Here is a 15,358-nt window from a genome sequence, read left to right on the forward strand (position 1 = left end):
ATGGTTGTGGCCTATTTGGACAGATAAGTGTGGGAAAAAAAATTGCTTGTGGTTTTATGGTTTTGGCGCTAGTTCCTCGTGTGCTCATGATATTCAGGCACATGAATAGGACTGAAAACACAACCTTCTAAGCAGAGATCCTAAGCTTTCAAAGTGTCTCATAATCATGTCACTCCGAAATGTCTTAATGACATTTTTAAAGTGTTAAATGCTGCCTCTGTGTAGGTGAACTCAGAAACTACCTCTAATTACTCATCAGCTGTGTGCACCAGTGTGTCAGCTGCACACTAATGCATTGAGTCACCTCAAATGGTACAATTTGAATAATTTTGTCATGCTGCTTTGTGTCTTAAGATTGCTTACTCGTTCTCTCTAGCTCTATCATGGCCTCTGATATTTTATTTTGCTGTTTTATGATGTTTATTTGCCCTTCAACAAGTCACACTGTGTGTAAATAAAGCTAATAAAGACATTTGTCAGGCAGGAACAACAAAATCCCACTTGCTTAAGAAATCTAAAATAGAGAAACACCTAAAATTAAGCTGATGGGGACAGAATAAAACAAACACGAGGCATAAATATCACATCTCCAGATCTCTGGAGTTGGATGCACATTTTCTGTTATTACTTTAGGTACTTATTAAACTCTGTAATCCATCTTTCGTGATGTTCATATATACTGTATGTGTATTGCAGCATAAGCTCGTCTTGTGAAGGAAAACAGAAAGCAGAGTAAACTAGTGTCACCCCCATGTGTCGGCGAAGCTGAACTACATGTTTTGAAGTTTATAGACAACCTGCTTTTACACAACTCCGCTATACAGCATAACAAAGATGTACACCCACTGCATGAGTCGACCCTTTATTCTGCTGCCTTTAGCGAGATGGAAAAGAAACTGAATATAAAGCTTTTTCAAGCAAAGAATGGGACGGTTAAGGAACCGAGAAAGAAAGCATTAGTTAACAGGGCAGGCACTGTGACGGATAATAGCTGAAACTCTCAGGCTTCTCCGCTTCATTGTACTCCGTATCGTTCTTTTCAAAAGAGAGAACTGAAGAATCATAGAAATAGCCCTTTTAAGTAAAGCAATGAAATAAAGTGTCAAGCAGGTGTTACAAACAATAAATCAATCAATCAGTAAATGATTATTCCGTTACAAAACTCAGAAACAACTTAGTTAAACATTTGTACTTTATTGTCAGAATCGTTGTTGTACATGGACATCCCAATGGATTTGCACTTCTTTTTACAATATGTACCACATATAACAGCACCTACATGTTATTTACACACATTACACAAGATTGTATCACAAAGCAGTGTGTGAAATTAGCAAAAACAAGTGTCTTGCTGAACCAACACACCCAATAGTCCATGAGCTGGCTAAATAAAATAAAATATCACAGCCATCGGCCCCTACTGGTTCACAGGTAACTGCCCCTTGTAATTTTTTTTAGGTTTAAAGCTGAAATTACAAGTGTGAAATTGTTGTAAATCTTGAAAATCAATAGGCTAAAAGATGCAATGCAACAGTCTAAGTTCTTACTAATGGGTCAAATGTAAACAGAGTATGTAAAATGCAAGCTCTGAAACCCTGTTCCTGCCTTCAATGCAAAAATGCAATAAGCAGTACTCAGTCAAGTGTATATGGATGGTGATATGGAAACTGTGCGCATTTGTATGTTTGTAAACTCGACAATAGGTAACAGTGTGGTTATAAAATTACAAATAAGAATGCAGGACAAGGGTACTCGCTCAGAGAAAGCTTTGCTGGAAAATCCATCTCTATTTTCCATCCCGTCACCCCACTCATCTGTGTGAACTGAACTGACCTGCTTTGTGATAAAACCCTGGTTTGGGCTGCAAAGAGCTACTAAAGAAAATAAAAATAGGATGAATTTAAGTAAAAGAGGAAATAATTCGGTCAACAGGATGCTGGATTTTCTAGAACCCTGCATCCACAGGCACACACACAAACACTCACACACACACACACACACACACACTCACTGTTGCACAACAACCAGAGATAGTGTAGCAGCTTTCTCAAAGGCGAAGACAAGTACAACACAGTAAGTGGCAGTTCTGCTGTCAGATACGCAAACACACAGAGCAGCAGCAGAATGAGATACACACGCTGACAAGCGCTTTTGAGTCGAGTCACACAGCAGGGAGGCAGGTCGACCTCCCGAGGAGCCCGGTTTTTAGTCCAGTCTGGTTTGGCCAGCACTCCACAGAGGAGGAAGTACGCTTGAAGAGAGAGGGGAAGAGAACTGCAAACAGTAGGCAACAATCTGGTTCATCTGATTATCGAATGTGAAGCACAAAGGAGCCCGGCCAAACAAACAAAGTTTAACTGCAACATTCTGAAATTTAAGGATTTCAAGTGTAGGGTGTGCTTGCTTCAGTATCCAATGTACTGAGGGAAAAACAAACAAACGGGTAAGTAAATGTGCTAAAACAAAACAGAACTCTGCCATGTTGAAAATGTGTGACACAATAACAAATTTCTTGTTGACAAAATATGGGCGGTGGGCAAATAAAGAAGGGGCTAAATATGTAGGCTGATAATAGTTATGTTTTTTTTATTTGTAGCATTGCAACTAAGGAGGAAGATTTCAATGGTTGGCCAAGGCATCAGTCTCCATCAGCTGTCCAGTCGGCCACCGAGGAGAGGACAGAGGAGGGATCAGTGGTGTAGGAAAAGTTCAGAGCATCCTGTTACGTTTATGAGTGGGTGAGTCTGTGATGACATCACTACAGGGGGCAGGGCCTCGTTTACGGTTGGCGGTGGAATCTAAATGGAGTGCCATCTCCTCAGCTATGAAGGTGTTGAGATCCACATCATGAAGACCATTCCTACGACGACTGAGGGACTGGGCAGGGTGAGTCGGGGATCCAGGAGGACCAGAACGCACAGAAATGCTGGCCATGGCACCACTGAGACCTGGTAACAAAAAAGAAAAGAAACAAAACATGAAGCTACATCAAACTGTATGAACTCTAGCGTTATACTGTTGGAGTGCAACACGGTCCTGCTAAACAAGGCAATTTGGCTAACCGTGCAGTGCTATGGCCTCTCTGAAAGGCTGCAGGTCCGTCTCCACGGAGCTGACTGTCTCTGGAGGTGATGGTCGGCTTGCAGACACCCTGGGCGGGGCACGAGCAGTCCGTGGAGGGGGAACTTTGCCACACAGGAAGCTGATGAGGTCTTCTCGTCTGATAGTTCTTCTGCGTTTCTTCACCCATGCAATCACTTCCTTATTTCTACGCTGGTGCCCTAAGTGAATGCCCAGATCATAGCTCCGTTGGCGGGCCTCCATGCTCTCTGATGGCACACAAAGATGGCTGAGTTTAATAAATCTGGATGTACTTTGGGATGTAAAACACCATAAAAAGTTCATAAACCATAAGATGGGAAACAGTCAAACTTATGTGTTACTCACCTTTATACAGGTTGGTGACAGCTGTGGCCGCATTCTGGAAGGGCACCCAGAGAGAAAGGCCTTGCTGCTGACATACTCGATCTGTAAATTACATTTAAGAAGTTAGCCATATTGTGATGAAAGCCTTTAAATGGCTTTGAAAAGCTCTAATTTTTTTCTTGAGGGAATTTGAGCATAAACAGTCGGAAATGGGCTTGTGTAAAACAAATGCACTTGTGCACTACCAAACAGAAAACTAACTGTTTCATGAGGGGAGTGTTTTCCAAAACGATACTTAACATTCATAATGTCTCTTTATACCTTTTCTTTCCACAAGTAAACATCTTTTTATGATTGCATGAGAAGTGATAATTGAATTGTGGCGATTTTACTATCAGTTTGATCAAAAAGTAATCATCGTCTATATGTCGGCACGAAGAGTACAGCTGCAGAACAGAAATGTAAAGAACTGACCGACCAGCTGATGTTTGGGTTTGCCACAAAAATACACACAAAAATGTGAGCTTAGGGCTTTTTCAGTACTCCTTTTCCAATTATCCTTTCATAGCCCTCCATTTGATCCGCAGCAGCTGTACAGTGGGTTTCCCCCTCTCTGGTATTTCACTGTATGTACATACAGCTGTGCTGCTGTGTGTAAACATACAGTGATGGGAACTTGGAAGCAGACGCATCTGACCAAGCAGGATTTATAGACTAAGTGAGGGATAATGACTGCACTTGACAAGCAGTTCCTAGATAATGTTGCAGCACATTCCAGCGACAGAGTAAAATAAGGCATGTCTACAAATAGTGAGCAAGGCAGCCAGTACAATTTTACTCAGTGAAAAATTACTAGTTAAAATCAAACCAATGTCATCATATTAGAATATATTCTCTTTCAATGTGTGCTCACGGCAGAAGTTGACAGGGACCCTACTTACTCCTCATCAACACATTTTAGTATAATGTCCAAAACTCTCTGCAGAGCAGTTCCAGATTTCAACAAGAAAACATTAACGTTAATCCTTTCGCCATTTTGTTCTACTATGAACAATAATGCAGTCATCAGCAAAAGTCAACTAAGCTGTGTCTTGCATTAAAATGTCGTTATGCCGCTAACTTAAAAACATCCGCCACACCACTGCGACAACTATCGCTGCGTTTGAGCGTCAACAAATGTGTTTTCAATCTGCAATCTCCTCCCTGTGTATCGCCATTTTGACTAGCTAGATGGCTGTTAACGGGTAGACAAAAACATTTTTAGTGTGAGCCATGTTGTGCCCAAACAGGAAGAGCAAATGTGCTGAAAACTGTAAAAACACACACCTATGTGTTACCATGTGTTTTGGGAGACACTTAGACTGGACTTTAAAATCAATCTGTACAGCCCGAAGACCTCTGACAGCTCAGGCCACTGTGAGCCAGATTGTCCGACACTCTGACACGGTGACCGGCTCATAGCGGCTGCTAGCGTTAGCTTGGGGGTAGCATTAGCTTCCGTTAGCTGGGAACGGAACGGTCCCGATGCCGAGAACAGAACCACGGAATAATCAATTTCATACTCATCTTGAACAAATACACATTCTTGTATTATCAACCACAACCACGGAAACAAGCGTCTCTACTTGTGCTATAAATATTTAGCAGCGAACAGCTAACGCTGTTAGCTTTAACATTGCCCTTTGTGTCTCTCCGCCCAGCGATAACGCTAGCTGGCAGGATGAGCCTTCATTAGCTCAGACAGTTAGCTTCACTTGAACTTCACTATCTTCAGTGCATACCTTTGTAGAGCTGTGCCACCGCAGTGGCTGAGTTCTGAAAGAGGTGCCACAGCTTCTGCTGACTTTGTTCGCTCTCCTCTTCGTTTGGACTCTCCTGCTCTGCTTCTGCTAAGCACTGCCGTTCCCATTTGGAGAACCAATGTTCGGGGCCGTGCTCTTGGATCTCCGCTTCTCCCTCCTCTTTCCTCTCCTCCATAGCTAACGTTAGGCGTTAGCTAGTAGCTTATGAGCTAGCCTTCGCGTTAAATGTGGAATTCTTAGTTTTTGGATCACTGACCTGTGTCTCTTCAGTATTATACTAGAGAAATACGTTATTTGACCCTAACAGCCTATAGAAAAGAAAAAAATATTACTGCTGTTAGAGCCGCATTGTGAACATTTTCTCCTCCGCCCGCAGTGTCTATGCTTAAAACACAGCAAGGAACGCGATGACAACACCTTAGAATTTCTGGAACTGGCCCCTCCCGTTTCTCGTTGTACTGATAAGTGATTGGCTGAAGCGATCATTCTGGGCGGGCCTTGGTGCCGCACACGAAGCCTGATTGGACGATGGCTAGAAAAGAGAAAAGGTCAGAGAAAAACAACGTTGATCCCACCCAGTAGAACCACAGCCTGCTGTACTGCATTCTGTACAGCAGGGGGCAGCCTGACCATTGAAACGTGAGCTCAACACATGTGGCCAAAAGTTTAACACCTTGTCCACACTGTATTTGTTTTTCAGTACTTTTGTTGACAGGTGTTTTCATTGTTTCATTTATCCTTATTTTGAATTTAGAAATATTAACTATAATGACCTCTGAGGACTAATAATAATTAGCATTTAATACTAAATGTCAAAACCTAACAGTAGCTCAAGCCAGGATTCAGGTCCAGTAATGTCATTAATGCAGCATTACCTAAACTTAACTAATTGGAGTCTATCCCAGTTGACTTAGGGGTAAGGCAAGGTACATTACAGAGAGACAGAGACAACCAAGCACGCTCACCTTCAAACCTACAAACAATTTAGAATCACCAGTTAACCCCAGCATGTCTTTGGACTGTGGGAGGAAGCTGGAGAACCCGGCGAGAACCCGCACTGCACAGGTAGAACATGCAGACTCCACACAGAAAGACCCCAGACCAAGATTCAAACCCTTCTCGTTGTGAGGCGACAGTGATCCCTTTCCTGTTTCAACATGGCAAAAATATTTTTTCTGCTTTGTTGTGGAAGAGCTTAACTAGTTAAGACAAAACTCCATCAAACACCTTTGGGTTTGGAAGACTGTGAGTCGGCCCTTATAGTCAAACATTAGTCTGCACTTTAACCAAAGCTCAACTGGCTACAGCAGAGCTACTGTAATTCCTACAGCAATGCTCCAAAATCTCGTGGCTCCTTTGTTTAATGCGACTGTCTCCAGCTTTCCATTAATCTGAGGATGAATAAACAGATATTAATAATGTAAGGATGCATACCATTTGCATTACAACAGGAGTAAGCAGCAGAACAGCCAGTATAAACACTGTCATCTGTTATCATCGGCTATTTACTCAACAGCTTGGGATGTGTTTTTCGTGCAATAACTGCTGCAGTTGAGCTTTTGAGTGGAAAGTTCAATGTCACACTGTATTTTATGGCCACAATTCTATGAGTCAAAGACTGAGTGAGTCCAAAGACCACAAACTTACTGATTACCCTCTCCCCTACCTGTCTCCGTGTCAGACTGCAGCTGTCTCTCTTTGAATCCAGCTTCCTGCCTCTCCTGTCCTGTGCCTCGGCTGGTACCACCGCTGCGTTTGAAGATGAGTAAGGGGGAGCAGAGCGTTTACAATGTTGAGGAGTACATCCAGGAAACGGGGCCAACTATCACGTTCAGCAACTTGCACTACTGTGTTCAAGAGACAAGACTCTGCTGCAAGATGGGTCCTGAAAAGTTTATCCTCAAAGATGTAAGGTAAGCCATGTTGTGAAACTGCGAAGCACGATATTATATAACACCAACAGCGTTGTTACTGGGTTGTGACTGTCTGATAACACGCTGAAGCCACCTGTAGTATGTGAAACTCAAGGTGCTTCTTCTTGTTTAAATAGTTTATTTGTGTTACTATTTACCAGTAAGTTTGTGTCAGTTTGTACATGATTTTATCGTTTTACTGAGCGGTAAGGCAAGGATGCTGTGGCACACTGAAATCCTGAGCCAGAGGGATGCATTTACTTCATATGCGTCTTTTGTTGCAGTCATAGTGTAGAACCAGAGTCTTTCAAACAACATACAGTTAAATCAAGTAATGAAAGGCCAAGTGACTTTTACAAGGCACCACATTTTACGACGTTAAAGTTTTCAGTTGTAGTGGGACTTTTTCTATGCTGCTTTACTTCCTGTTGTGCAGTTATTTTTAAAATAGGCCAACAAAAACATTCCTATGAATTATAAAGACAGAATATATAGATCTCAGTGCACAATACTGGACATTTTCCAAGAGACACAAAAGGTATGACTGAGAGGTGAGTAATATTTATCATTACAATAAAAGTTCTAAAAGCTAAACAGCTTGTAACACTTAAGTAGAAATAACAAAGAACATTGAAAACTATGATATGGCTTTATGCTCAACAGTGCTGTTAATGTCATAGTGTTGATCAAACATCTTTTTATCTGACACTTGTGATTAGAGGGTTTGTAATATTAAGTTTTAAGCATTAAAAAGGGACTGATGTATAGCACACATAAAGGGTCATTGCTGTGTCTGGAAAAATATGTATATTTTTAAGTGCTCTCTAAAAAAAATCACTTGATATGACTTGATTGTTGCAGTGGCATCATGAGACCGGGGATGAATGCTATCATGGGGGCCACAGGAAGCGGTAAAACATCGTAAGACATGCTTTTATTTACATACATATACACAGGCATGCTCTTGTACACATGCGCCACCCACGCAATCGCAAAAAAGTGAGTTTTTTTCGTTCTCTTTGACAGACTCTTGGATGTGATCGCAGGCAGAAAAGACCCTGCTGGACTGCGCCAAGGGACTGTTTTGGTGGATGGCAAAGCTGTCACATCTAAACTAAGGCTCAGCTCTGCCTATGTGGTTCAGGTACACAAACATACACTCATCCTTTGACATTAGACTCCCGTGTGTGGTCTATCTACATATCCCTTGTGTTTCCAGGATGATATCGTGATGGGCACTCTGAGTGTGAGAGAAAACCTTCTGTTTAGTGCCAGCCTGCGTCTCAGCCGGAAGCATCACAACACTGAGGATAAATACAACAGAGTAAATGAAATCATACAAGACCTGGGCCTCACAGACTGTGCTGACACTAAGGTACAGAGCTACACTCACTTTACAGCCCTGTTGGGAGCAATACTAGAAGGCCTTATTCAATCCTAAAGACGGTTACAAAAGATAGGGTTGTTATTTTATGAGTGCTACAGCAAACATTGATAGTTTTTTATAGGAATGTATAAATAGAAATCCGACCTTCAGGCCTTTCCTAATCCCTTTAGTATGACTTGTAAAATTTAGAGACCAAGGTTCAAACTAAATTGTGTATGTAAACCATCTCAGACCATATGAAAAAGAATATGACACTTCTCCTGTTACCTGATAAATTGTGAATGGTTCTGTGTTTGTCTAATGGGCCATATTTTTGGTTGGCAGGAAATTATGTGTATTCTGTCGTGATGGAATTTAAACCGAATTGGAGTACTTTAGTCAATAGTGACTGATGTAGAAGTAAAAAAAAACAAAAAACAGAAACAATAAGTTCCAAACTTAATTTCTTCTACTGGGTTAATTCTTCCCGTTCTGTTCATGCCAGAATCAAGTGTTACATGTTCGTCTTTGTGTGTGTGTGTGTGTGTTCAGATAGGCACTGAGTTTCTGCGCGGTGTGTCAGGAGGCGAGAGGAAGAGGTGCAGCATCGGGATGGAGCTCATCACTTCTCCCTCTCTGCTGTTTCTAGACGAGCCAACCACTGGACTGGATTCTAACACTGCAAACTGCATCATCAATCTGCTGCACAAGTACAGCACAATTATTATTTAATCACACGTCTGACAACGCACACTCTCACATACAATAAGATACAAATGACAACTGAGTCATGCTGTGTCATGTTGGTGGGTTCAAACAGTGAGTAACATGTTGTTTATTGTCAGCTTTAATAACTGTTTGCACAGGGCAGCCAGTGCTGGTGCCATGCAAATCATGTTTTCACCATCTACTGCTGTCTTCATAACTGCATAAAAATGTTCAAACATTTGTCCAGGCTGTCCAGAAGAGGCAAGACCGTGATCTTCTCCATTCACCAGCCGCGATACTCTATCTTCAGACAGTTTGACCACCTGACTCTGATGCATAAAGGCGAGATGGTGTATGCAGGAAGCGCAGAATATGCACTGAAGTACTTCACAGACCTCGGTACATAACGAGTGTGTTTTGTGAGCTCAGTATGAAAGGTGGAGAACCTTGATTGGGATTCATTTTATATGCTGAATACTCACGTACCAAAGGGAGATTACAGTTCTGAATGACACCGATTGGCACTCAGCTGCAGTATCACAGGGGTCACAGTTTAGTGATATAATATTACATAATATTGCACATCCTCAATATGAAACCAAACCGTACTCGCACTTGTTTCTCTGAGTTCACAAATCCCTGGCCCAGATTTGCTTTGTTTTCACAGAAGCATTCATCACAAAGTTGCATGAGGATGTCTGTGTGTCTTTGGACAGGTTACCAAATACAGTCTTTCGACAATCCCGCTGACTTCTTCATGGACATCACAAATGGAGAAGCACAGTCCACTCTGGAAACACACATTGAAGGTAAACAGATGTAAAACAAACTGCTGTTTAAAACAGCAACTGAAGCTCTAAGTAAGTTTATTGGTGGTTTGTGAGTAGCAGAACATCCAAGTGGAGAAATCAGATTTGGCTAAAACTGGTTGGACAGTTATAGTTTTTCAACAGTGTTTCAGGAAATATATTTTACATTGTAACTGAACCTGCCACATTATAAAACATTATTAAATAGCTGGTGACTAAAGAAACTCACAAGGTCATAACATCATGTCAAGCTTCTGCTTTCAGCCTCGATGCCCTGATGAGGCTTCATTTTTGCAAATCATCCAATCTCTAAAATGAGTTTAACAGCTGTTATAAAAACCGAACTTTATTATACTGTCTGTCCTTATCTGACATGAGGCTGTGAAATTTCTGTCTTTCCTAAGAGGACGGTGAAAACGTGCTGGCAATAAAGTATCGGCAGTCCCAGCTGTACCAGAATGTGGTTGCAGAGCTGGAATACGGGTACCAAAACACTGAAGAGGTCGAAAAGGAAGACAAGCCAGTCACCTATGCCACATCTTTCCTTTATCAGGTCAGCAAATCGGCATCTCAGAATCAGATCAAAAAGTTGCACAAAAACAAGTTTCTTAAATCAAAAATATAAAGAATGAATTTCAAGCTGAGGGAAATAGTATCTGAGCTGATATAATTAACAGGAACAAGTTAATGATGTTACGTCACAGACTTTAATGACTGTGGGAGCCAGCTGTAATGTCAGTGTGCTTGGCTGCCCGCTGAATGAGCCCAGTTTACTATCATCATGCCCATAAAAAGCGTTTATCACATCCTTGTTTGTGAGACAGTTGCGTGTGGTGAGTGGCAGGACGATGCTGAACACCTTTAGGAATCCTCAGACCTCCTACGCCCAGATGGCTCTCAACATCTTTTTTGCCATTCTGGTGGGACTCATTTATTACCAGATGCCCCTGACTATGCCTGCGGCCATACAGAACAGGTACACCTAACCTGCAGTGTGACACCCAGCCTAATTTGACTTATCAGATCTGCCCTGTTTTAACCTCTGTACACTAACTTACTGGGAATACAAGATTTCTTTATTGTTTGTTTGGGGGTTTTTTGTACATTATTGTGGGAAATTAAAAGGCAAATGTAAACGTCTCCATGTCAAGAAAGGATGCAGGGTTCAGGGTGTCATGGCAAGAATTACTAAAATGTCAAACAAAATGATTTGCTATTTAGATGAAGATCTAATATGCAAGTATTGGATGTTTTATTTCGATTTAGAATACACTGAATGAATAAATATAAAGCCATGATGACTAAGGGACGAGACCTTTATGATGTTATATTATCAGATCAGCCATTGCTGACATTTTCTACTTGACTATCATCTGGTGAACTGATAACAAAAGAGCTCTTTCTCTTCCTTTTTCTCTCTCAATAACAGGACTGGAGCATTCTTTTTCCTGATCATCAACATGGTGTTTGGGAACCTTTCTGCTGTTGAACTCTTTATCAAAGAAAGAGCAATTTTTATGTGAGTGAGATGTAAAGATTGTGTGTGCTTTTTAAGGACATACATGTGTTTTGCTAAAGAATGTGTTTGTCTACATTTTCTTCCTGTTTTCTTCCATTTAAAAAGACTAAAACCAACAGAGCTTTAGTCTGTCTCACAATACTTACAGCACTTTCTGACCTCTCTTTTCTGTCTGTGTTACTGAGCCCTAAGACCATTTGTCTAGAGGTTATACATTTAGATAAAACAGAGCATAAAGTCTTGTTTTGGTTTTGTTGTGTTTAGAAAACAAACATTTTCCAAAAACAATTGGACATCATAGTTTTTAGCAAACATTGTTTTGACAGGAAGAAATATTGCATTTAATGGGGACTATTTTCGGCTGTGGATTAAATACACATTTGTTACCCTAGTGACTATTTACCAAAGCGCAGTGTCCACAGTGATGTCACTAAAGGAACACATCACCAAGTGCAACGGTGTGGCTCGGTGATGTGTTTGTCAAATTGTAGTCTGACTCATCAGATATAGACTGTGGAAATAAGGCCGGTGTTAGTCTTTCTGTGTTTGTGAGGACCTGCTAGGGTCTGTAAGGTTCTGCATGATGTAAATTTCAGCACTTTCCCAAATCCATCAGAGTCCATATGGACGTCCACATGTTTGCATCCATCAGTCTATTTTCTGTACACTGCTTTATCCTCTGTAGGATCACGGGGGGCTGAAGTCTATCCCAGCTGGTTTAGGGTGAAGACAGGGTTCACCCTGGACAGGTCACCAGTCTGTCACAGGGCTACATAGAGACAGACAACCAAGCACACTCACATTCACACCTACAGACAATTTAGAATCACCACGTAGCCTCAGCATGTCTAGAGTGTGTGAGGAAGCCAGAACACCCCGTGAGAACCCACTCTGCACATTTAGAACATGCAAACTCCACACAAAAAGATCCCAGGCCTAGATTTAAACCCAGCACCTTTGAACTGTGGGGCGACAGTGCTACATGTCTGCATGCAGTCCAAAATTTGTATCACCACTATGCCACAATGACAATAGTGTGCATGTTCGGCAGCAGTGTATATTTTGCAGAATACGTACATATGACTCCCACAGACTAAAAATGCAGTAAAATAACAATTAAACATCTGTGAGTCTCCACAGCTGTCCATTTGCATGTTGGTACTGGAGACAACCAGCACTTAACTGACAGTCCAGCAGGGTCCGCATGACATAAACTTCTCCCTAAGTGTGTTAGAGAACAAAATTTATGTCTGTCCTGTATGCAGACAGCCGCAATGCTACTAGAGCAGTAGTGCGTGTGCTTAGCAGCACTGTACAAAACAAGTAGACGCTCATCTACTGTGCATGTATGTAAGAGATTCCTCCAAGCAGACACTGTCTGTTTGATACTGTTTTCAGAATCCCATTAGCTACAGGAAACATCAACAATTATTTCCAAGCTTGCAGCCTATGCACTTAAAACAGCAGGTTTTCAGCCAAGCAGATTCTTTTGGTAACTGGTTGTTATGATCTACAATGAAGATGTGTCCAACACTTTCTGTCTAACAGAGACGTCCTCGCATCTTTGCCACTTGATTAAGAAAAATGTTGCATTTTTCATGCATATTTGTTTGTTTGTATAGGGCTGCAAGGTGGCGCAGTTGGTTAGCACTGTTGCCTCGCAGCAAGAAGGTTGCTGGTTTGCGTCCCGGTGGGGACACCGGAATCTTTCTGCGTGGAGTTTGCATGTTCTCCCCGTGCAGCGTGGGTTCTCTCCGGGTTCTCCGGCTTCCTCCCACACAGTCCAAAAACATGTTGAGGTTAATTGGTGATTCTAAATTGTCCGTAGGTGTGAATGTGAGTGTGCTTGGTTGTCTGTCTCTAAGTGTAGCCCTGCGATAAACTGGTGACCTGTCCAGGGTGTCCCCTGCCTTCGCCCTAAGTCAGCTGGGATAGGCTCCAGCCCCCCATGACCCTAGTGAGGATTAAGCGGTGTATAGATAATGGATGGATTTGTTTTTGTACATGCAATTTATTTCAAAATTGAAAACAGGCGATTACGAGCCTCATACTGTCAGTGATGGCTAAACAGTGTCACTTGAATTTGATCTATTTTTCATACCTTTACAATCTCCTGCTTTTAACTCTGTCACAGTGTTTGTATTTATGTCTTTATTGAGTGTCTTTGTTTTTCTGTTGCAGTCACGAGAATGCCAGTGGTTATTACCGTACCTCCGTGTACTTCCTGTCCAAGGTCTTTGCTGATCTCATCCCCAACCGCATCATCCCCATTATTGTGTTTTCAGCCATCAGCTACTACATGATGGGTAACATATATGCAAGCAAACATATTTACAAAAAAAAATACACAACATATTGTATCATACAGATGCTTGATGCAGTCAGTCATCAAGCACAGCGAGGAGCAGATGCTGTTTCATTCACATCCATGAAATTATGATTATTTAGGACTCCAAATCCATAAAGTGCTTTTTCAATTTATTCACTTGACTTAGAGTGTGAAAGCAGTCAATTATGTAGTGAATAAGAAAGCAGCCCAATTCTTTCTGCGCAGGCTTCATCTCAAGGGTGTTCCAGTTTAGATGAATAAAATCTGGATGACAGGGAGTTGCCTGATTCCACTTTTAGACATCTTCCTAATTTATGCACCCCACTGCTGAGTGCTTTTTGTCAGGAACCTTTCATTTGACCTTTCTGCCGTTGCTGAGGAGAAACCTGCTCAAAGAAACATTGTTCGTTGTATTCAAATGCCCATTTTTGGTTTATGGAGAGTTCTCTGTCTTCCTGTTTTCACCACTCCTTCAGGGTTGAAGCCTGCCTTTACGGCCTTCCTCTGTTTTGCTCTGACCATGTCTCTGGTCAGTCTGGCAGGAGTTGGTCTGGCCTTCCTCGTCTCAGCAAGTTCATCTTCATTTGCGATGGCCAACATTCTCATTGCTCTACCCTTCGTCTTCATGATGGTGAGATGCCAAGACATATAATGTGCACGCTGGGAATCATAGTAGTAGAATGATCCTCTTACTCCTTCATTTTTCATTTTAGGTCTTTGGTGGTTTTCTTGTCAATCTCAACAACATGCTGAGCTGGCTCTCTTGGCTGAAGTGGATCAGTATCTTCAAATATGGATTGGATGTAAGATATGGAAAATAGGCAGAGCGAGAGAAGAGGGTGTTGTGTTTCTGTCAATGAGATCAGTGGGGTTGAATTTAATCTGCCTTTATCTGAAGCGAGGGAGTCGTTCAGCCTGATCTCTTTGTCTCTCTTAGGCTACATTCATCAACGAGATGCAAGGACAGATATTCGACTACAACGGCACACTGTGAGTGTGATAACACAGCCGTTGTTTCAAAGGCAGTAACCAACCACCTCTCCACACATATACACACATTAAGTGTCTCTTCCCTTGTGTTGTAGTTTCCTAGGGGATTGGTACCTGGAACAGCAGGGCATTGACTACTCTGTGTGGGGCTTCTGGCAGAACGAGGTGGCTCTGCTGGCAATCACGACCATCTGCATGGTCCTGGCCTATGTGCAGCTGCGACGAATCAACCGCTGGAAGTGATGCCCGTCCGTCTGTTTCTGTATCCATCAGAAACCACGTCTTTATCTTATTTATTTGACAAAAAATAGATAAATTTGGAGAGCTAATGTTTTATATATTTTCACTGGATAAAAATTCTAAAGTCAGTATTTAAATTTTAATTTATAGTCATTTATTTGTTCAACATTTTACATGGAATCTCTCATTCACTGACACCCTCATGTGGGAAACAAACACACGTGTTGTAACATTTGACTCCCAGGTGGATAAGCTG

General features: G+C 41.8%; 2 protein-coding genes across 2 annotated transcripts; one reads left to right on the forward strand and one right to left on the reverse strand.

Moving 5' to 3' along the window:
• Nucleotides 1-1,174: 1,174 nt before the first annotated feature.
• hapstr1b (HUWE1 associated protein modifying stress responses b) lies at nt 1,175-5,642 on the reverse strand. The gene is made up of 4 exons (XM_008298034.1): nt 5,208-5,642; nt 3,448-3,528; nt 3,063-3,329; nt 1,175-2,948 (listed from the first exon to the last, which is right to left on the reverse strand). The coding sequence occupies exons 1-4, from the start codon at nt 5,401-5,403 to the stop codon at nt 2,710-2,712; spliced, it is 783 nt and encodes a 260-aa protein (XP_008296256.1). The 5' UTR covers nt 5,404-5,642; the 3' UTR covers nt 1,175-2,709.
• A 1,347-nt stretch (nt 5,643-6,989) lies between these two features.
• Nucleotides 6,990-15,105, forward strand: abcg2b (ATP-binding cassette, sub-family G (WHITE), member 2b). The gene is made up of 15 exons (XM_008298036.1): nt 6,990-7,141; nt 8,003-8,062; nt 8,168-8,285; nt 8,361-8,516; nt 9,060-9,217; nt 9,463-9,614; nt 9,932-10,024; nt 10,429-10,577; nt 10,849-11,000; nt 11,454-11,543; nt 13,725-13,849; nt 14,349-14,503; nt 14,586-14,675; nt 14,810-14,862; nt 14,958-15,105. The coding sequence occupies exons 1-15, from the start codon at nt 6,990-6,992 to the stop codon at nt 15,103-15,105; spliced, it is 1,851 nt and encodes a 616-aa protein (XP_008296258.1).
• Nucleotides 15,106-15,358: the final 253 nt, after the last annotated feature.

The sequence above is a fragment of the Stegastes partitus genome, unplaced genomic scaffold (genome assembly GCF_000690725.1).
Source record: "Stegastes partitus isolate 25-593 unplaced genomic scaffold, Stegastes_partitus-1.0.2 Scaffold1273, whole genome shotgun sequence".
NCBI lineage: Eukaryota > Metazoa > Chordata > Actinopteri > Pomacentridae > Stegastes > Stegastes partitus.